At 37.0% G+C, this 24,066-nt stretch overlaps 1 protein-coding gene and 1 long non-coding RNA gene across 4 annotated transcripts in view; one reads left to right on the top strand and one right to left on the bottom strand.

The window, feature by feature from the left end:
• CAMKMT (calmodulin-lysine N-methyltransferase) overlaps nucleotides 1-24,066 on the bottom strand; it is a 208,824-nt gene that overhangs the window by 25,602 nt on the left and 159,156 nt on the right. For all 3 annotated transcript variants that reach the window (XM_057396964.1, XM_057396965.1, XM_057396966.1), the window contains exons 4-7: nucleotides 16,429-16,489; nucleotides 13,368-13,422; nucleotides 12,250-12,313; nucleotides 7,329-7,395 (exon numbers count right to left, since the gene is read on the bottom strand). In XM_057396964.1, the coding sequence (XP_057252947.1) occupies nucleotides 7,329-7,395; nucleotides 12,250-12,313; nucleotides 13,368-13,422; nucleotides 16,429-16,489 (247 nt within the window). The remainder of the gene's footprint in view (nucleotides 1-7,328; nucleotides 7,396-12,249; nucleotides 12,314-13,367; nucleotides 13,423-16,428; nucleotides 16,490-24,066) is intronic.
• Nucleotides 6,773-8,907, top strand: LOC130592549 (uncharacterized). The gene is made up of 3 exons (XR_008970569.1): nucleotides 6,773-6,885; nucleotides 7,827-7,882; nucleotides 8,820-8,907. It is a non-coding gene; the product is annotated as an uncharacterized LOC130592549 (long non-coding RNA).

Raw genomic sequence — 24,066 nt, 5'->3', positions numbered from 1 at the left:
ACATAACCATTAATTCTAGTCTGTAATCTAGACCTAGCTCAGACCTCCCTCTATATTTGCATATCTCAGCTCTTTTCAGATTTTGCTTATTCACTCTGCATAGCATCTCTAAGAAGCTTCTTACCTAGCCACTCAACTTAAACTCTTGACCATGTCATCATCACTTCTATCTTAACATCACAATATTATTCTCTCTGCTCTTAGAAAAGAGACTTAGACTCAAGAAAACGCAGTCTTGCCCTATTAATATTTGTTCAGTAGGCTGCTGTAAAGATTGTTTTTCTTGCCTACAACTCTGATCTTGTCACCTCTTTGTACTCCTCCAGGTAAGTTGTAAGTCTTCTTTTCCAAATGCTTCATAAGAGTTTACTTCCATATTTTTATTCTCTCGTTCAGTATTGAAAGGGCAAGTCCATTCTTTAATCAGCCTATCTACATCTTCCACTTTTCAAGCAAGCAGCTTTAAGATTTTCTTCCATCATGTTATCCATGAACATTCACAAACCTGCTTCGTTATCCTTGAAACTACATTACAATAGCATCTACAAAGACTGAAAAGAGGCTAGGCTGCTCTTGTGCCTCCAACTCTGTCTCTCATGTCAACTACAGTCATCCTCATTGTCCTTCCTCACCATATCTATCTCTAGTCTCTGACTGTAGACTCTTAACAGAAACTGCCTTTTTGCTCTGTGCTTCTACAATGCTTGGTACAACAATTCATGATGAAACCTCATCACATTAATGTAAAAGAATGTAATGAAAAAGAAAAAAAAAAAAATCACCAAAACCAACTATTGGTCCCTTCTAACTTGAGATATTTTATGATTCTATGATTCTACCTAGGTTTTCCTGCCTAAAATTTCCTTTCCAAAAGTGTCTGATAAAGTTTCATGTTTCCTTTATTCCTTATTCTGAGAACACATTTTCTCTCTTATTCTGTAAAATGTATTTTGCTAAAATTCAGATGGGAACATTACAGTTTTGTCTTCAAAAATTCTAACACTTCTAAAAGTTCTAACACTTACACATTTGCTGCTTACCAAAAGCTGCTAAATTTTTGGGACATAATAAATACACTGCATGTAAATACAACTGTTGCTGAATAAAGTTTTGCATTTTGTAGACACATCACTGCCCAACATTCAGCACATTCAGCGAGAATATCTTGTATAAAAATGTTATTAATAAAAAAATACCAGTGGTGTTTGTAAATTTGCCTGTTCACATCCCTCCTCTACATCAATTAGAATCTACATTCTAATTCAGTTTTTATGTAGGAGACTGACTAGTGTTTTTAGCGAGGTCCATGTAGTTCATTACACACAAAATGGGTGGTTCTTACATTCTAATTCAGACTGATACAGTTAAAAGAAAAAAAAGACATAATTTCAAAATGCAAGACAGCGTAAGCCCATGTGGCAAACCTTACTGGTAGGATCAGTGAATGAAAGCTATGTAAAAGTTTGTTTCATGAAGGAAAAGAAGGCAGCTTTTTGCCCTGTGGAAAATAGTCTATCCATGAATGTGGGGAGGATAATCAAGGGAACAAGAAGAAAAACCAAAGAATGTGAACCAAACCAGGTGGCTCCAGAAGGACTGGACTGGAGGAAAAATGAGAAAGAGCAGAAAAGATGTAATTCACAAGTGCTTAAATTCTGAGGGCAGAAGGGACCATAATAAATACCCAAGATTTCAAATTTCTGTATCAAGCCCATGTATCTCAGGAAATTAATACACGTTTCAGAAAGATATTGAACTTGATTTAAACATATTCACTGCTTAAGAAGCTATCACTTCCCATGGAAAATGTTCTACTGTATTATCATTCTGTCAAATCTCATTTTTTTCTAGACTGAATTTGTCTAGCTTCAATTTCTACATCTACTTGTAAGCTAGATTAAAGAGTGATCTTCTATTAAAGAATATTTTTTCCCCCATGAGACTTTCAGATCAAAATCAATTCATTTCTTCACAATCAAGTCATTTCTTTGAAAAGTTAAGTAAACAGAGCTATTTAATTCTCTCATTTCCAGACCCTGATTCACTCTTAAGCCTCTTTCGTGAACCCCACTCATTTTCAGTATCCTTCGTTAATGTTTGAATAACTGAATATTAATTGAAGATTAATGACTTAAACAAAGATAACACTATGAGCATCATTTTGTCAAAATTTAAAGTTTGTTCCAACTTTCCTATGTCTGTGGCAAAGATTAGGCAACAGCGCCCGTAAATAAGAAAGTGTGCAAAAGGTGCTCAATGACTGCCTATTAAGGTAGAGCCAAGGCAGACAAGGAAGGGTAGATAAAGATTCAATGGTAACAACATGAACCAGAACACTATGCAAAAGTTGGCTAGTCTTTCTGTCCAGTCCAAGAAAGTACAAGAACAGTTTTACCAAAAGCAGGGTTTTTTAAGCTAAGAGACCATAATAAGATAGCCAAGGATTTGATCAAGATGTACTTAAAATAACGCTATGCTTTCAGCTAGCACCTAGCTTTTCTCTCTATTCTCTCAAACACCTAGAATTTCCCCTACAAAGCTTGCTATCTTTTCAAGGTTTTTTTTTATATATTCTTATGTGGTTGCATAAAGAAGGCAGATGAAGCTACAGTGCAACTTAAAATAAATTGCATCTCTATTAAGTCAACATAACTGGGTGAAATACACAAATAGGACAGGCTTGGAAGTTCATGAAAGTCAGCTAGTATGACCAAATGGTAAAAAAAGATTATTTGAAACAAGATGTCATTCCTCCAAAAGCTGAAGTTGCACCCAAAGAAAGGATCAGAAAAACAGAACATTTAATATAATAATAAAATTAGAGAGGCTAAAAATGAGTGTACTCTTTTTTTTTTGTTCTAAATATTCCTGCCAAGATAATCAGGACACAGAATGAGCACTCAGAGAGGATAACGACATTTCAGAGATGTGAAATTCCTTCTTTGCATGAGTACAAAGAATTCACTTCACTCTGGACAAGAAGCCTTTTTTGATGTGTCTTCTGTAAAAGGCAGTCCTGCTTTATAAACCTTGGGCTCTTCAAAGGTGTCACCAAGTGTTCAGATAAGGGTGATTTGGGTAACACAGGCTGCTTCTGATTTCAAAAACTACTGGCAAAGACCCTCACCAACAACATTTAAGGAAAGTAGGCAGCCACTGGAGAAGAGTTGTGGCATGGTTACATAACAGAACAAAATACAGTATGATCAGAGGTATGGAAATGGTTTCCACCTGAGTTGGCTTTCTGTGATAGAGTGCTACAAATTCACAATGGGCATGAACAGACGGACTGTTCATTCTTTCTTCCCACACATGCATAAAGTGATCAAATTAAGAGAATGGGAACCAGAAACCTTTTCTTCCTTACCAAAGAGCAGGAAACATTCCTTTTGGCAGCTCCCTCCTTGCCAATAGATGCTGTCATGCAAGAGCGTTACATGAGGAGACTGGAAAAGTAGTCGGAAGAAGGGAATTCCTTTAGGGTTGCTAATCTGACAAATACAAAAAGTGCAATAAATATGTCTCCAAAAACCTTGAATTTAGCAACATTCGGATCATTCTGATAAATGAAAAGCCAGTCTTTATTAAGGCTGTCCTACATTGATGTAACCTGTTGCATAACCAGTTGAAATCAGAAAGCTGGCATATTTGAAGAACACTGCAGTAAGGTAAAATATTCACACGTTGACAGTTACAGAGAAAGAGGTAATAAATGTAAGGGTGGAATGAGGATACTATAATTCAGTGCTTTATCATTGAGACATCCACAACTACACTGATGCCATTTAGTCTTTAGAAAGATTTTCTTTTTAGGTTTAATTCTAGAAGCTTATAAATTCATTACATTTCTAAGGAACACTAAACTCTTGGATAAGATTAAAACCTGTCTGTTAAACTTCAAGGAGAAGGTTGTCACTTTTGGTCACGTTGTTATACATTCTTTATGTGGATTCTAATGTTGACCACTGAATGAACAAAATATCTGATACATTATTGCTAATCAAATCAAATCAACAGGTCCATCACACCACACAAGCATTTCTCTCTTGATGTACTTGCTTACGCTCTTATGTGGAACGTAATCTCTCTAAGACAACTCTTAGCAAAACAATAACATTTGTAAATAACAGCAAATTCTTCTGTCCAAGTCCCTGTTTCAGGAAGATTTTCACATTAAAAGAGCAGAGATTCCTTGATACTGTTATTGCTAATTTAATCATTAGTGATCATTCAAGACAATGATATGATGCATGTCAAACTAACAGTTGATGGTACAAATGATGGCTATCAGGATAACTCATAGGCCACTCGTATGTGGCCTACAATGTGATTCATGGATAATTTCTGAACTGTGAAAAAAAAAGATTGTCAAACCCATACATGGTATTAATACACCCTAGTATGGGAAGTCATTATTAGTAACTTGGTGGCATTACTGTACCTATTTCCAGTAAGCATAAGCAAGAAATTCTGAACATACCCACAGAAGCTAAAAATAAAATAGAATTGTATATCCACTGCTGAAGTAAACTGTTTACTAAATATCTATTATTACATTATAACACGTAAAATGACAAACTGCCAGTTTGGCTTACAGTACAGTACTTTTAAACAATAATCAAGAGTTGGCAGAGAGCTAGATAAGTGCTCGTTTACTGCATTTTGTATAAATCTAAAGAAATAAATGTATGGCAGGATGTCCTAATCTAACTTCTCTTGGCTGATACTGGGTTGTTCCTTTTTGCCCCATACATGTTTTGGCATATTTTCCAAGTCTAGACTGAAATGTCTGGAACAGTTACAAACTGATTATCATACTGATAATTTCTGCTCCATGTGTAAGGAAAAGAGCATAAGATCCTGACAAGAGATGAAGAGGCAGTGAGAAGGGTGCATTCTGAATTATCTTTTATATGGAAAGAATCTTGTAAGATTACACTAGTCACTGTGCAAAGTTGCAAGTGTGGGCAGTGTTTAAATGATACGTTTAAATGAGGAACATGCTTTCTCCAGATTAATGTTGCAGTCACTTAAATATATCCCTATATTCATTTACCTGAAAGCTCTCATCAATGTAAAAGAAGTCACCTCATGTCACTTCACATGGCAGTGTTGCATTCCTCTCTACAAAGCACTACATTTTCTTGTGGGTTCCCCCCCCCATTATTATTATATATACAACTCCCATTGTAGTAAAAGTGAAGCAGGGTTGTATTTTTCAGAGTTTACATCAGCTCTTAGTTTCTTCAAGGCCTTGAGAAATGATCAAATAACTTTGTTATTGCCTTCGTCACATGTCATTACTGAATCTGAAGGACTGATCCATCCATTAGCACTTCTCAAGTAACTAAGCAGAGCATAACCTTAATTTTGACAGGAGAAAGAAACTATTAATGTGTATGACAAAGTACAAGATGATCATTATATTGAGGATTAGAGAGTCATTTGAATATCTATTTTATAAACCTTTACACTGTTGCAACAGAGCTGCAAAAGCCTTAAGAATGTACAAGTAAAAATCAAATTATGTGTTTATTATAATGATCCTATAGTACTTCACTTTATGTTGTAATTTAATTATTTTATTTATGCAAATAAGGCCCCCAATGCTATTGCACTCAAGAAGTTAAACACTTGACATTTTTACTCCTTAAAACGCAACACTTTATGATGGCTAGATATGTTTATTAATTAGTGATTATTAACACCCAGTAAACAACATCATGTCTTGTAAAAACACAATCTTTCTTCACAGCGTGAGGCTGAAATCTATTATTCACTGATTCCATATGCTGAAATACACTCAAATGATCACAAATGACCTTAAGCATTAGATAAATGTAAATGAGGACAGGGCAGAAAATGTGATTTTGATTGATATCTAAAAGAACAGGTTTGAAGTCTTGACAAGGGATGAAATCTGAAATTTCATATAAAGTACATGGCAAGTGGAAATCTACAACATTTAAGCTTTTGGATGGTTGTACCACACAGCCTCTCCTCAGCGGGGATGAGACCTGAGACTGCTCACAAGAAGTGATCGGCGCATGGAACCTGAAAGAGCAATCCTGGGGCCTGTGTGACGTTTGTCCACGTGGCAGGTACTTATTAGGATGCAGAGATATATCTCTAAGTTATATGCACGTACACCCTAATGAAGGCAGAATTTTTCTAACGCTAAACGCTCACTTAAAAGAACTTCTACACACAGAATGGCTGCATAAGCATAGGGATAAATGATGTGAATGATAGCCATGAAAATTGTATGGGTTTAACCCTCTATGTTAATAAGCTTATTCTGCTGTAACAGCTTGCTTTTCTCAGCCCTTTTTCAGCTTTACTTTCGTCACTTTGAGAACGACTGAGAGCCTTTTTGGAATGAGAATCATCCAAAAAAAAATAAAAGGAAGATTCAGACACACAAATAACTATTGGCTCTTAGGTGGCCATCTCAAAGCATATTCTAATTCTTAACCCTATACCATGAATATGAAGCCCTTTACAACTTTCAATACTACAAGGCATGAACGCACTTCAAATTTTCAGCTGCTCCCAGTCCATACTGTACCTGGAGGTGCCTTAATGAAATACACAGTTAAAACAGCTAACCTCAGTGGCACCAACTACTGTAGGGTGGGTCAGGAAGAGTTCTAGAAGTTATGTGAAACTGAATTCTCTGAACCTCTACACTGCTCACCCTCCAGAGTATGCCTAGGGGGATAACTTGGAGACAACAGAGCTGGTGCACTAGGACACAAATTCTGGGTGTGCCCTGCATCCTAGGCCATAGTCAACGAGAGAAGGGTCTCAGCACACTGTGTCTGGTTCCCACACTCCCCCCATCTGTCCTTGCAGTGGCAACACAATACTGACTGCACAGACAGGGTGACCAAAACACCTCCCATCGATACTCCAACAACACCCACCCCAAGGGCAAATGGGATTTGTTCCCACCCTGAATTCTCAGAGGTATTTAAATTGAAACCTGCCAGTCATTTAGGTACATTCATCCCGAGCCTCATATTCAGGACAATGAGTTATGTTGACTCAAGCAGCCAAATTTCAACCATGCACTTAACCACAGCTCGAAGAGACACAGCATACGTTAAAAAAAATATACAATGGAGAGCTTATGTCACCAAGATTAATCATACTGCATTTGCTATGTTAAAAAGCATTTTTTTCAATAAGTCTGGCATCACTTACCCTTTTGTACATACATGATGTCAGCATCAGTGGTATAGGTCACATTTTCACACTTCTGAACACGTTTCACATTAAATGCTCAACGACATGCAAGAATCAGTAAGAGCTTAGTAGAATCTTACCAGCTTGATACTTTCTGAGCCTTAAACACTCCTGCATTTTGGTTTCTTGTGATGATCTCATTTACATCTGCAGCATATTTGTTAAGAATTATCTACAAAATTGGATCAGCAATAAGAGTAATAATAAACACTTTTTTTCCATTGCTAATACCTTCATAATGTCTTTTATCTGTTTAGTCTTCTTTAATCTGTGCAAAGTCAGTCTTTTTTCAGAAGCATAAATTTTACATTGCCACTCCAGCACATCAGCCATATATATCTATACAGCAACTTGCTCTTGTTGCCTATGTCCACTGTCCTGTAGCTATAGAGGGAATTGAAAAAGACTTCCCATACCTTATATACATTTAAAGGCAACTGTTGCTTATAAACATAAGAAATCCAACACACAACGGGAGCACCTTAACCTTTAGGTTTAGTCCATTTGCTTTCTTGAGAATGGTTTGGAACCACCATAAAAGACAGTGGAAAGCAATAAATGCCTTTTCTTCCCCAAAGGTACTGCAACAGTGCCTCAGCCTCATGTCTCAGCTTCTCTTAGTTTGGAAGATGAGGTAACAAATTTGGGTAGCCATTCAGGCAGGCCAAAGCAAGTGCTGTCAAGGGAAGCTGTGCCAAATCATCTACGCCTAGAAAGATAACCTTCATAATCATTAGTGGTTAGCAAGATGCCATTGGAAGGAAAAGGTGTAGCAAGTAACTAAAAGCTGTGAGAATACTAAATGTCACCCAGTGTGGATCCATACATATTTAAAGTATTTGTTCTCAAACATAAAAAGTTATCTCAAATGGACAATTTTGGTAAAGATGTCAATATTTAAAGAAATCTGATGCTAATTAGATGATGTTTCTAGGTGCTCAAAATACGTTGAATTCTTTGCAAGTGTTTTCATAAGAAAATGGACCACTAGTGTCAGGCTCATTTAAAATATCACTGTATCTTTCTATTTACTTTGCTGAAATCACATATCTGGCCTTCATAACACAGCTGGCTATTTAAGGAAAGTTATTTTAGGAAAGCCTCTATCCAAACAATGTAAAAGAAAAGACAACTGATATTTCATGAAGCCAAAAACTAGAGATGGAATGACAGAAAACTGGTTTAAACAAATCTCTGCGGTTTGGACGTGCCTTTTAAATCTTTTCCACAATATGCAATGAGAAGTTGTAATGAATAGCTTATACCTGTGAAGCAAAAGGAAGGCATAAATAATTCCATGCTTTGCTCGTTTTGAGAGTCAGAAGGAACATTGCTGATAAATTAGCTACACTGCACTTAAATTATGTAACTGAGACAAACTATTAATAATTGTTGTAAATATGTTAACACTAGCTTTTTAAAATAATTTATAAGCCCATGTGCTCAGACATTCAGGCTGAACACGACCTTTCTAACCTGAATTTCCCAGGACTGCTGAAAGATCCATACACTATATCTTAATGGTCATTACAGTGCACTGCAACAACGTTTTGTATTATTGATGCTTTCAGACAGTAGTTCAAGTCACTAGTGCATAGTGTGAGACAGAGCGAAGGGAGAAGGTACACAGCCTCTCTGAAATAGGAGGCAACTTTTACTCATCCTTGGATTTGGATGTATAGATGCTTCCAGTGTCCTGAGGAAACAGAATTTGTTGTTCATGACTATCTCATAGATATTACCTAAGCTGGAAAAATGTATCTGAATGCATACCACCCAAAATCACAAAGAAGAATGAATCTGATAACTTTGCTTATGCATATCCTTATTATTCACTTGAATATTCACTGTATTTTTCTTTTTAATACTTTATCTAAATGATCCTGAGAGATAAAACACACTGAACCAACAATGAAGTTTTGAATGAAGCTGAAAAGGCAAGAACATCTTCTTTATTTTATTGATTTTGCAATATAAATGATCTGTTAATCAATTAAAACCTGGCCATGATAAGCACAAGGAGTGAGTTCGAGTGAAGTCTTTTAAATGGATTAGTACCTCAAATAATAATATCCTTTTAAAAACTTCCATAAACCTCATGCATAAGACCACTGATTAATATAAAATGCAGCTACATATTTCACAGTGAAATGGTTAAAATGACAACAGTGAATTTGAAATTAACATATTCATAAAATGTTTTACCTTGTAGTATTTCAATAACATATCCTAATGCAGATATTGAAAACATATATAGTGAATGCTTCATGTGGCAGTAAGAAATGGAGAATAACATGAAGAATGTCAAAAATTAAAAGAAAAATCAAACCCTCAAAAGCCTGAGACTTCACAAAGCAAAGCTGTTAGTTATGCTCACTGAATAGCGATAACAACAACAAAAACAACAATAATTATGATGATGATGATAATACAAAGGCAGATTCTCAGATGCAATGCACTATTGCCAGGTCGATTTTCAATTACATTTCACTGATGTATTCATTTGTTTCTTAATGTGCTCATCTTGCCCATTAAGAATAATTAGCAGGCTTGCTTGGTGATTTCCTGGCTTCTGACAGTGATTTTTTTTTCTTTTTGTTGACAACCACTTTTACTTTTTGGAAAGTAATTTTTGGGTATTATAGTATGACTGGCATGTAATTTAAGCTTCCTAAGAAATTTAAAGGCAAGATGTAAACAGTAATTTTTAAACAAGATTATTTTAATCTATAATACCTACATAAAAAGCATAATACTAGGCATTAACCATTCCTGAAGAGCAAAATCTAGAAAGGAAAACAGTGTTTTAGCCCACGTTAATTTAATTTGGTACGCTAAGCAATTAAAAAATACTATCAGAAATAATAAAAATTAGCAGAAATACATCATTTTGGTCTGTGACATTTGGGGGCAAATATTATTTCCAATTACACTAGAAATTTTTACTGTTTTCAGTGAGTATGGCATGGCTGGAACAGATCTAAATTTAGCCTGAACTTCTGTTATAGCCAGTTACTATAGAAAAGAATGTAAAAGAAAATTACCATAAGACATCATAAAATCACTACTGAGGTTCATAAAACACATCAAATGCAAGATAAATTTTATTACGTGCACTTTTAAGAATACACTGCACCTACACTGTAAACTTCTTAGTCCGCTGCACTTTGGCACCCTGCTAATATTAAGCCCATTGTAAAACCCAACACAATAAAAGCACTTTGAATGCTGAGCTTTCAGAGCACCAAATGTTAAAAAAGAAATAATAAATTCCTGTTAGAGCCTTCCACCAATCGTTCCTCTGAAAGGGATTCACTGGGTGAATACAGATGAAGAGTTCTTGTGAGACTTTTGGAAATGAAAGATATTGCTAAAACACACTGTGAAAAACTAAGGTGTGTTAATTAGAGGACATTAACAGTATCTTTTTCAGGAACGAAAGGACTTTAATTTGTTTCATTCCAAAGACTGAGTGAATACTTTTAGCACTCCCTAATTTTCCTGGCTGCAGAAGGCTTCTAAATTTCAAAAAAGTTCAGGTATGTTTATGGAATCTGCTATGCAAGATATGTGCCGACTTGATGATTACTGAGCTCACCTGAAGCTTTCTGTGGGTGAAATGACCTTTTGTTCAATACCTGTCCTTCTATAAAACATGGGTTTGTTTTGCTAGGCTAGTTTTGAAACGCTTTTTTCTCCTACATTTTTCAACTTCACAGTGACACGGAAGAAAGGCTGGAAGGGGTGATGCTGATAAAACACACAGAATAATGAATAGTTCCTCCTCCAGACAGGAGTACAACAAACTAGAATTTAACAAAATTAGAACCCCTGGACCACAAGTGAGAGCTTGCATTTTCAAGAAAAAGACATCTATAAAAGCTTCCTTCAAGTTTTAAAAGATATGGTCTAGACTTGGGCATTTTTCCATTAAATTGTTACAGTGTTGTAAGTAATTATAGTTACCTCAGTTACCCCAGAGAACGGCTTCTTAAAGGCAGTACCTAACGTTACCACACTTCAATGCCTCCTATTTTAAGTCAGCAAGTGCAATTTAACTTATTTTTTTCCACTAAGTACTCATTAGCTCTCAAATACAGACAAAACTCAAATCTAAATAATTCTGATGATGCAGTGGCCAAAACCTGAAAAACTAGTGTCCCTTAAAAAACAAATGGAAAGATTACCAAGGAACAAAAGCAAACAGATATCTTCCTTTTTTCCCCCTCTCAATTTCTAAGGGCTATTAGCATTCCCTGTATATATCTGTTCTTGTTCTGTGCTGATATTTAATGTAGCCACAAATTATCCTCACTCATTCTCTCGTTTAGCCAAAGTCTAGTTCAATTTTCTGAACTACGTGTTCATATTAGAAGGGCATAATAGCAATTTATTCTAATGTAGGAAATCTAATAAAATACTTTCTACAAGGGACAGAGCAGTTTTACAATCTTACATCAAGAGAAACAATGATAAATTGATAACTGATTAAGCACACTAAATGGGTAATTTGTGGGCAGTTATAACTTCACCGCAATAATGAAGCCATGCATTTCAATATACGCTGGATAAGCTATGACAATATACAAATAGTGGCTTTAAGAGGCTAGTATCTGAAAGTAAAAAAAAAACAACCAGAAAATAAATCCAATTCTGCAAAATGGATATATGAAGGGGAGCTAATGGCTTGATTCATTGCTATACCTCCTCTAACGTGAAGCATACACACTAGGAATCTTTCAGCACTCAACCACAAGACAAATATTTACTACTGTACATGCTCTATACCAACATGTACATTTTTAATTAAAGAAGAAAATGTGGCATTTATTGTGGGGGAAGCTGTAGTTCTGTTCGACATATTCCTCATCTATTTTTTAATTACTTATTTGAGGACTTTTTCTTAATATACCCCATGCTGTCTGTCTTTATATTGATTGTTACTCAGCCAGTAAAAAGGAACGAGCACAACAAACCAGTTTTCTATCTGAATAAGGATACTTTTGATGGCCTTTTCATTTCCATCAGTTAACAGAACTTCTTTGACATCTGCAGAAATAGCAACCTGAAAAAAAGAGCACAGCAAACAATGAGCAAATATGCTTGTCTGTGTGGAAGTGAAGACAGGAGTGACAAGCCTTCAGTATCATGCTTCCTCACCTATTTCTCTGTAACAATCTTCAATCTTTTTTCATTTTATGTCTGCATTATTTTAATCATTCAATCAAATCAGTCAATACTTTTATCATTCCATTTGCGGGAGCCTCTATCTTGCTATCATTCTGTTCCGTAATTGCATTGTGACAGCCGATGATGGTATTCTGAGAGGCTTTCATTTGCGGGCTTCTGTTTATCTAGTAGAGCCATCATACAAGGCTGTCACTCTGCCTTTCAGCTTGCTTCTGTCTGACTGCCTGATGCCCTTCATATAACTTTGCATTGCAGGCAGATGGCTTTGTAAGGGTAATTTTTTTGTGAGCTTTGACATGCTCGCACATTGGGCTGTAACCTCGACACATTGTATAAGAGCGACAGGTTTGTCAAATGCCAATCAGTGTAACAATATGCTTTTATTTGTAGAGACATAAAAACTTGTCTAATGCACTGCACTGCTACATAATATCTCCTGAATACATGACTCAGAACCCAGAGAATGGTGAACGACTCTCCTGAATGGCCAATCTAATTCAAAAGAATCTAATTACCGAGAGCTCTGGATCATGTTTGTTGGTGTAATAATGCAGGCAAAACATTAGCAGCTATATCATGGTGCTCCAACTGTGATTCGCCAGGCTATTCCTGTATCTTAGCAAATGGGACTATAATCTGAAAAAAAAAAACCATGCTTCGGCTATGGCAATGAAAGACAGACCGTACGTGGCCTGGAATGTCACAACAAAAGATATTGACTACACGGAGGTAAAATGTTTCTGCTCATCGAGGCAACCATAAAATCAATATGATACGAAAGCAAGTCAATCTAGAAGGTCTCTCAAGACTCTGCAGCTTGACCGCAGCTGAGGCTGTTGACAGTTCTCTGACCCAGCAGTTGGAGGCACTGGAACATTTTTCCTTTTGTTTCTTCCTCTGAATGGGATTGGAATTGAGAAAAGACCTACCATGAGCCCAGCCAAGCATGTCATGCCACCCCCTAGCTCACACACAGCAAGGTCCCTGAAAGAGAGAAAGGAAATGGTAGAACCCATACAAATTAGATGAAAATGGTCAGAGAGACATATATGTTACAAGAACAAATTGCCATCTGCAGTAAGAACTGAGCTACCAGGAAGTTGTAGAGACATGACTAGGCTACCTCATGTCGTTTTGCGTTTTAAAAATAATTATGAAATAGAAAAGTCACAAAGCAGGCAAATCAGTGGGGGTTCCCTCATTAGTGTTCAGTGCAACATTACCACCGCTGAGCTGAAAAATCTGAGAAGGTTCCCTTTTTTCCCTTGTCAATGGCTCTGTCTTTTAGAACTAAACTAGCTAGAGTAGCGAAAGATAATTGTTAGGAAAGGATAACAATGTTAATCCACATTCATTCTTGCAAAAACAGTTAGAGAAGTAAATGGGGAAATTAATATTATTTATATATCTCTCCATATAGTTATGCCTAAAAGCCTTTCTATATTAAAAAGAGAAAAGTTTTAAAACAAGCCATATACCACAAAACAATTACACATTAAGAAATCCGATCCTTCAATTAGCACTTAAAACTGCAAGTGACCTACAAAGAATGCTGTTATGAACAACGATGGGAACAGCAAACAGTTAAGCCACAGAAAACTAAACGAAGTTAGTGTCAAGAGCCTAAACTGAGCCCGAGCAGAGGGTTGAATACATGGTCTGAAAGGCTGCTTTTAACTTAGACCATACTGTGCTGTTATTAAGCCGTGCATCTGAAATATAATTTGGCGCAGAGAGCGTGCCGGATGGGAGCTTGCAGGGGGAGCCACAAAGAATGTCCTCCAGAGCCATGGCCTGCCCCAGGGGAGGAGGAGGGAGGGATGCTGACCCCGCGCTGAAACTGTGTGAAGTGGCATCTGGGGCAAGGCACAGCCTCAGTTTAGGAACATGCTGCTTTATAGCTAAATCTGCGGCAACTGTTACAGCTGGCAGAAACCTCCCCATGGAGACATTTCTGACAGTCAGAAAATGGAATTTAAATGGAATTTCAGCTAACCAGACTTTTTAAATTATTATTATTTTTATTTTTATTTTTTGGGTACACCTTTTCTTGTCCCCTATAATACCAACATTTTGAAAATCAATTTTTTTATGTGAAAGTCTTACCTCCCTACTCACTCGACACTGATATTTAGGAAGAGCATCTAGGAAGCCATATCAGTAGCAGTATACAGATGCTGGTATTTTGTTCACTGAGGCCAGTGGACTAGGCTGTATGACTGTATATTAATGCTTGCTGCCTGTCTGCCTGTAATAGATTTATTTTTCTTAGATGCCACAAATTTCATCCGAAAAAAGTCTAGTTGTCCTATTTAATGGAAATGGGACAAAAGGCATAGTTCAGAGGAACACTCTGCACATAAACCCAATGAGAATATAAAACAGATGCGGGAAATGTGCAGTTTGTGCTTTAAATAGAATGATCATAGCGTTTTCCCCACACAAGTTTTTATTTATCTAAACCTAACACATCGCATATATTAAAAATATATGCATATGGTTACTTATGTAAGATTTGCAAGCCCCTTAATCCTTTATAAGGGTCACACTTATTGAAACAAACACAGAAAGTATCTAGTGCGGGGGGTTTGTTGCATTTTGAACCAAACTTGTATGTTCACAATATACTTATATATGTACATATATACATTTATGTGTATAATTCATTTAAGTGCAATCAGCACTGAAAACATAGCAAGTTTTTAAAATTCTATCCTTCTCTCAGGCAATATTTAGTGACATTTATCAATGAAAATTAAAATCTCATCTGAGCGAACTGTTGAGAGGGCATAATCCTGAGAAATCAACTGCCCATTTCTTCCATGGGAGTTCGAGTGATAGCTGGCTCCGAGTGTCTAGGCTTGCATAACCAAACTAGGAAACTACCCTTTGAGTGAGCAGCACTGGGAGGTTTCCTGTGAAGAGCCTCTAAAAACAAGGACAGAGCATGAGCCAAAGCATGGGGCTGGACTGCAAAGCGTTACAGGGACACCACTACGACAGCAAATGTCACACATCCACCAAACGCAGAGGGAGGAGCGGCAGTTACCAGATTTGGTGTGTTAGCTGCCTCTTCTAATGGGGTGGGCTTTGTTCAGGTGGTGGATGGAGCAGAAATGAACCAGGGCACGCTTTGGTGCCAGGTCTTTGATTTCAGACAGGACTCTGAGCAAGCTGCAGGAACCAGCTCACAGCTTTCAGCTTTGGTACAAGAGGCAAGGACTTAGAGCTTGGTCTTCATTATTTTATCAACACCGTATGTACGCAGACTGAGGGATTTTGTATACTCCAAGCTGGTTTACTTGGTATTAGCCTTGCACCCTCACTCAGAACACAATTTATGCCTCCAAATGCATTGTTATAATGGCTTTTCTTGCACCCCATTCATCCTCTGGACAATGAAACTTCAAGGATTTCCAAGTGCAAAGCTCTGTATACTCAAGGGGAAAGAGAGAGGATACAGGGTGGATTTTCTTTTTAGGTGTTTCTACTGGAGCCTTGATAACTGCCTTCTACAAGTTTAGAAAATGTGAAAAAAGAATAGCAAATAAAAGTGCAGCATGTGTCAAAATTGTTTCACAACACTTAGATACAGGTGTAAATTCCTCCATTGCTATAAGCAGTGATTATTATGTATTTTATCCGGTAATATTTTGCTTGCTTTCCCAACAGATGTTAGCTTAAAGAATGTCGTATTTTTCCTGACCTTCACAATCAGTACTGATCGATTGGAGCTTCACTTTTGTTTCCCAAAAATCAAAGTGAAATAAAACGCCTTGAGTGGAAATCAAAAGTCTTTGACATATAACAGAAAGCTTGCTGTGCAATATTAGTACCCAAAGGCAGCTCAGAATTCTTTGTTAAGAGCAACATGCTTTCACCTTGAACATTTTAAATTTAATGTGAAGACTTAAATCATAGCAATCTTTACCATGCAGATACAATAAAACTAACAGATTGGAAAATATCTTTTTATGTTGAACTCTGTACCTGAATGTTTCATTATGCTTTAGGCAGTAGTAAGCCAGCACTTCCTCAGACGGCCAGAGACCTATAAAACAAAGATATTCCCCTTCTTAGAACACTTTCTTATTGTCTAAAGTAATATTTGAATACATATTACCATTTGCAGACCTCTACCAACTGTTTCGTTTTCTAAACCTGTCATAACACCATAGAATAAAAAACAAATAAGACTTTTAATGGAACATTTCTGATTTAAGCATGGGATCTGAATATTTCATAGATCTCATCCTGACTAATCGGAATAAGTCTAATCAGAATTAGACTAATCAGAAATCTACTTTATAGATACACACACATAAACATACACAATATATCTATACATATCAATGTCAAGACTTTAAAAGTTACATAAAATTTCCTTCCACAAAACTTCTGATATTTGGGGCATTCACATGAACACCAGTGATGTTGCCACCCTGCCTTGTAGCCTGTTTCTAACAGTGGACAGGAGCCCCTACTTTTTCATTAGCTGTCCTCTCCAGTCATTTCATTTCTTTCCAGTTTTTCATTAGCTTTTTTTCTCTTTGGTTTTGTTAGGAATCAGTCCGACTGTAAGGGACAACTGACCAGCCACACATGCTAAGGCCAAATACAGGACCAGGGCAATAATAATGCAGTATAATTTCTAGTTGTGGCTCAAGAAGTTCCTGTGGGGGAGAGGAGACACAAGTTTAAAGTTCTTTTTAATAGTTGCCAAAGGATTTTTCTAGTTGTTCTGTGGACTGTGGCAAACTTTCCATAGCTGCACCATCCTATGGCAGGAAGCACCACACTTCTACAGAGCTGTATAAACACCTCCTCTCTCTTGTTTTGTACTTGCCTCCCTGTCATTTTCATTTGAGGCCCTCGAGCTCTCACATGGAAATAAACAGCAGCAATACTGGTTTTTGTTGTTGGTTTTTTTTTCCCCCATGAATAATCTGTATCATTCACAACTTTGTAAGTTTCCATCATAAAACTTACACTGGCCATTGTTAGCACGGCAAGTACTTGGAGGCACTGGTCATTGACTTCGAGGCCTCCATGCACATTTACCCTTTCAACACCATCCACTCATGAAATTCACTGTTTCATCAGACCACTTTCCCACTTGAACATCTAAGTGAAGTGCTGTGGCCCACGGAGAGGGCATCACAGATCCTGCATGGCCTGCGCATCTCCTGCAGGCACCAGTCTCCATTGCTGGAGGGAGCCTGGGGAAAATGGGCTTGCATTCAGGCACTTGAGTTAGGTTTCCAAAGTTAAGGGAGGATAAATGAAAGGCAAATGCAGCCAAATTATGGTCGTATTTGCTTTCCATCTGTTGTTGCCTAGCAATGAAATAACATGCTTACATGTCTATCCACAGGTAAAAAGCAGGGGGAGCCTCCCCCCACAGCAGACAGCCTTATGAATTAACATGACAGAAACTTAGTATTATGAACTACAGACAGTTTTCATAAACTTAAAAACAAGTGAGAGCATCCTTTAGATATTTCTAGACAGGTAAACTGAATCCCATGCAGCTTGCTAGGTATGTGCATCCTTTTTTACGTCTTTTTATTCTCAAGACTTTAAAAACACCTCAATATACTTCACAAAAGCAGAAGTTTGAGAGAAAAACTATCTTCCTTTTAAATCACTTAGAGCCTGACTGTAACTACTGAATGTGCAATTCTTCCTTTCCATCCAGTAAGCATTCTAAACTACCCTTACTCACAGTGATAAATACTGAACATTTATGAATGTGTTGTCTGCACACAGATAAAGCAAAAGCCTTGACAGGATTTGGCCAAAACTTTGCATATAACATCTGCGTAACAATAAAAGAATAGAGTATACATGACAAAACCACTAAATCGATATTGCTATTTGTCTTATTTATGACAGTTTAGGCTGATTAGGTGGTTGTGAACGTGCCACTTGCTTCGACTTGCGAAGGGTTAAAATAAAACATTCACACAAGACTACCCATTCTTCAGTGAAACATACATTAAGAATTGTACAGGATTTTCCATCTCCCTTTTGAGCATTTCAGTGCTTTTGAGCATTGAAATATGCTAAAATGACAGATTTTGCAATAAATATAATAACTGTTTAAATATTTTAGTGTATAACATAAAGAATGTTTCAGTTTGCAGTGACTGGTGTATACTCAAGCAATAAAAGTGCTATTTTTCGTATTTAGTGAAGACACGGCTAATTTAATACCATTTATAATACTTAGATCTCGCTTCACAAAAAACCTCCACGCCCACAAACACAAAAAAACCTCAACCCTTTCATAGCAAACTTTTAGGATGAGCGAGGTTTAAAAATACTTGTCAACTGTAGCAAAAATCCTTCAACATCTGACTTTTCAGTACCCTCAGTCAAATGTCTCTTTGCTTTTCTACAGTTATTATTGAAAGGGCACTCTGAATGGTGTCACTAAATCTTTTATGAGGGGTCACCATTCTTTCCCCTGCTACTATTACAACATTGATACCAGCTGAAACTGCAGGTGTGTCAGATAGCTCTGTGCTGAGAGAAGGGTGAAGCACCTTTGGAAAGACAATGTTCTTCTTCAGGCGGATGCAGGGATGCACAGGATTCTCCTCCCTGCTTCCTTCTCCCATAGGAAAGGAAGTATCATCTCAGCAATGATAAAAGTGGCTGGCAGCTAAGGAAGCAGGAGTCAGGAGGTCTTTCATGAACACAGGTCTCAATTGCTCGCACGAACTCTATGGACGAACACACAGTGCTTCCAGCTAAGCCAAGAAGCCAGAATACCTGTGTTAATTTTAGTAAAAGGAAAAGCTTCTCGTGCTTGAACAGGTAGGTAAGCCTCTTTACCTTCAAAACAGGGATAAAGCTTAAAGATCCATGTGGAGGAGTTTGCATTCTGTCTTCTTCCTCTTTGCTCTGACCTACATTTACCAACACAATGACCTACATTTTGAAGTCGCAAGTATAAGATAGTTCTGCTTCTGTTAGAAAACATACAGCTGGAATGCAGCAATTCCTACGAGTTAACAACTACCACTAGGTTGTGAAAAGCGTGATTTATTTCCTGCAAACACATACATATGGATATGGATTAAGTTTCCCTTGAACACATTTAAAATAATTCTTTCATATTTAAAATCAAATTATTCTCATTTTGTATTATGAATTTGATTATAAATACATAACATTGGATGGGTACCTATTTGCATGTGCGACTACTTACACACGACAGTCAATTATTTACATGAGTATAGGCAAAAGAATACCAAAAGGCCTCCAAATATTGCTTATATTTAAAAGGCTATAAACATACCATAAATCCTAGAACGAGGGGCTAAAAATTTCACTGTAGAAGCAGACAGAGAGAAACAAGAGTTTCTTTTTGCAAAAATAAATATTTTGCAGAATTTACTGGAGGTTTTAAAATTCTTTATCATCTCAACTACAAGATGGAAACAGAAGAATTGCTATAAAACACTGGAATCTCTAGTAAAACACCTAAGCTGTGTTGGTGCTTAAAGGAGAGCCTCAAGAAGGACTGTGATTTGGCACGCCTGAAGACATGGGAGAGAGGCTGTGCTCACAGAGTAATGCCTGCCTGCATTTCTACTCTTCACAGGTATCCTTTCACCACTAGGATGGAGTAGGAGATCCACCACAAATGCACCATTTGAGAGATGATGTGTACTTCCAGACAGCTTCATATTTACTACAGTAGTAGGGATAGGAAAACATTATCTCTAATTAGTATGATGATGGATGGAGAAATACTATATATGCAGAGGCATACAAAATGTAGGCATTTCCACAGCCCTACCATAAAATCTTACCACAGTAATGGAATCTACCTCACAAGAACTTGATGACATAACGAGTATCTCAGTTTAGCACATTAGCAACCAAACTAATAGACAGAGACAGATTAAGTTACTTAAACAGAATGAAATTATGGGATCCAAAATTTTCCTACAGAGGAAACACTAACAGAAATCCCAATAATGCTAAGAGCACATACATTAGGTTGGTTTTATTACTCTTACAGCACTTGCTAATGGAAAGTGTCAGGTCCTTCTGCACTAGCCATGGCAAAACAGTTCTTTAAAGCAACCTTCAACCCACATGGACTAAATCACGTGTAGAAAGCACTGTTTTAACCATTAGATGGAGCACGACATGTCCAAAGGAATAAGAAAATCTGATTCTTCCGCACCAAATCAAAAATGCTGAATTCTGTATGATATTACAGAGAATTTTCTAGTAGAAATAAATTATCCAGTATTCAAAAAAAATAATAAGATATTACTGTTTCTTGTCTGTGGCTTTTTACCACATATTTAAGGAATGCTGTTACCCATTTGGATAACAATGTTGAGCTCTGATGTGAAGTTCTTAAAAGATAGCATGTTATTAGAAAATTCTAAGGATAGAGTGCTGAGAGTTTTGAGATGTGGCTTTTTAAAGAAGACATTTGATTTTTGGAGCCACTATGTGTCTGCATTGCTCCATAGGCACAAAGAAGTCACAGCAGCTACTGATTACATTAACTGGGACAGCATATCAGTGGAACTGTTGTCTACTGTCTGCCAACGCTACACACAGGAAGCAAAGGGTCAACTGGAGCTGACAGGTGAACAGTCACCTTGAAGCTCTGAGTAGGAGGTGTAAATCTGTCTTACAACTACTTCACTCATGCTAGAAGATTAGGAAGTTCCATTTCAAGCTAAGCCAAATTGAAAGTTTTGTCACTTTTCCCTTGCAATCTACACGGTCACATGTACAGAGGTCTGATCTCAAAATGCAGATTTTGTCTTTTGGTTGCATTACTAAACTATGAGATGTCTTCCTGCTCATTTGAAGTTTCAAGTGAACTTTTTTACAAATCCTATCTTAACTCTCAAAAGCAAAGACAATTTAAATTTGAAAAGTCAGTCATTTTCCCCAGATGAATATTCTCAGAAAGACTTTTTTCTACTATGCCCTGATCCTTGACTACATGAAGTCGCCTTATTTGCTTTAATACTCATCGAAGCGAAATGAAAAATGAAACACATTATGGGCAAAGAGATTAATAATAGCTCAAAAGAAGTTCCAACAATTGCACTGAACAACGATGAATTGTTTTCTAACCCTGAGAAAAGTATTTTTTATCCTTCCTGGCACCAAGAACACATTGGAGGAGAGCAGAACAATCTCTGGCACCACAATGGACTGCGTAGAGGGGTTCAAGTAAGTACCTATCCAGAAAGGCAACTATTCCCCATACCCTCTGCTAAAAGAGTATAGAGTGGATGGAAAATCCCTGAAACTAAGATATGTATTTGAACAGGCTATTCTAGGAATTTAACACAAGGAATTCTAGGAATTTAGAATAAGGTCCTTCCACTCTTACTGTAGCATTGTTACAATCATAATTTTACAGTATCAAACCTTGTTTTCTACTGACTGTGCTTTACGTTCAAGTTACAAGGGAAGGCAAGTTTGGTGATTGATCCTGGTTAGTTTTTGTGTGGATCACCACTACTGTGCACAGCAAGAAGCACGATCCTGGAGAGATAAAAGAGCAGGTCAAAATCAGGGTTCCACAGCATTTGGGAGTAAGTTTCAAAATACCAATATTGTGAGCCCTTCTGTCAGCAGAGCACTAAAATTCACTTCTCAAGTCGAAGAAACAACATGAAACAATGAATAGCACAATTAAGATTAAGTACAAAATGGATGCACAGTGCTTGTCTGCCAAATACACCTTGCTAGTAACATAACATGGTTGCTCTAATTTGAGTAATTGCTTGAGTAAAGACTACTTGTAATTAATTGTACTGCTGTAGTTAGTTAGTTTGCATGGATAGCTCTCAAAAATACTTGTAGGCCTCAACATTCTTCAAACTCCATATCTCAAGCTCCTTTTCATTATAATTTTACCATAAAAATTATTGCTTAGTATAGTCAGGAAGCAAAGAATTTATTTTCATTCACCTGTCCCCATACCACGCAAAATGTGACAGAGAAGAAAAGATGATCAGTAATCCAGGTTACCTAAGATCCGACCTAATGTGTATTGAAGCTATAAACACATGTAATAAGGCACTAGCACTCAAATTTTTAGCTGCCATAGAATGCATGTGTAGAACAGGAGAAACCTTCTGTAGAAAATTACTTTCATAATAATCTATTTCTTCATTTCACTTTTGTCAAATGAAGAAATAAGAGGGAATTGCTTAGTGAGGGAAGAATAAAGGCCTGAAAAAACTCTTGTTCGCATTCTGTGTGAAGTACACAAACCCCTGATTTTCAAGCCTGCACCCTCAACTTTAAGTTTACACCCACCTACGGCAGAAGCAGATGGAAGTGGAATTATCATCACCAAGTTGGTTGCAGGCTGTCTGCCTGTAAAACTATTTCCCTACAAAATCAGATTTGAGAGCAGATTTTCAATAGGAGAACAGTTTCAGAGTACTACGCCCTTCTGGACATTTGACCACATCAAGTGTCAATGTAAGAGCTAACTTGCTCTGAAAGTCCAACTGTCCAATCTGAGGCTCTGCATTCTGAAATTTACCCTAAGGGTATTGTTGAGCAGTGATAAATGCACACAGTGTGAGAAAAGAGAAGTATTTAAGAGCCTTAAGAGTAGTGCCTTACACCTCTACCTTACTGCACCTGACTTTTGCACATGGCAAACCACCTTTTAAGTCCAGTGAAGAGGAGTAATTTGAGGCAGGGAGAATGGCTAGCTCACTTTTCCACAGCAGGAATGCTGTGAGTTTGAAAAGCTACAAGAACACCAGAAGAAACAGAAGATATGAAGAGAAACACATCTCGTCATTTTTCTCTATGCACATATATTTTACAGAAACTCTTGTCGCTCTTTCAATCTAAAGCAGAATTCATGATATTCAGATCATTGAAAAATATGTATGAGATCTTCAGCCTAGGCAAAATGTCCTCAGCACTGTATCTCTCACTTTCATTCTCATTATTATTCATGGCTAGGAGGGAAACACGATGGTCTGCAATCTGCAAATTTCTTTCAGAGCGCAAACTCAAGAGGCTCGGTGGAACTGATGTGGAAATACAGTAACAAGTCAAAGCTGTAAATGTACGCCTATCTCTTCCATAAGAAAAACTGGCAAACTGTACAAACCTACTTGTATGATTGTCTTTAACACCCTTTTTTCAAAAGAATGAATTTGATTGTGTTGTGTGTTTTCTTTTTTTTTTGCCTAGTTTTTAAATAGTTATTAAAAATTAAACAACACTGGAACAAACCTTTTGTGATTATAGCCTTCATTCGACTGCAAAAAAAAAAATGGATCTATAAATTTATGTACCATTGTAGATGTAAATTACAAAATTTTATATTCAACTATATTAAAACATCTATTCCAAAAATGATTACCAGTTGTGAAAAGCAGACAGGCTTATCACTTGCTGTCAGTTGTTCATGTCTAGTTAAGCAATAATGTGCTAAAACTGCTCTTTTGTTTTGTGTAAGAATTTTGGCAATAGAAGAAATGAACACTCGTTTAATAAAAACTCAGGCTGCTTTTTGCTTTGATGGAGGAAGCAGCTGCCTGTTTTCATTTGCTGCAGAGCAGCAAAACCCATCAATATAATAAGCAGCTTAGATGCATCCAT

The sequence above is a fragment of the Pezoporus wallicus genome, unplaced genomic scaffold, assembly GCF_028554395.1.
Source record: "Pezoporus wallicus isolate ANWC-B61680 ecotype Strahan unplaced genomic scaffold, APGP_CSIRO_Pwel_v1 contig_8791, whole genome shotgun sequence".
Classification (NCBI taxonomy): domain Eukaryota; kingdom Metazoa; phylum Chordata; class Aves; order Psittaciformes; family Psittacidae; genus Pezoporus; species Pezoporus wallicus.
Note: the sequence above shows the minus strand (reverse complement) of the source record. Positions and strands in the feature narration are given on the sequence as shown.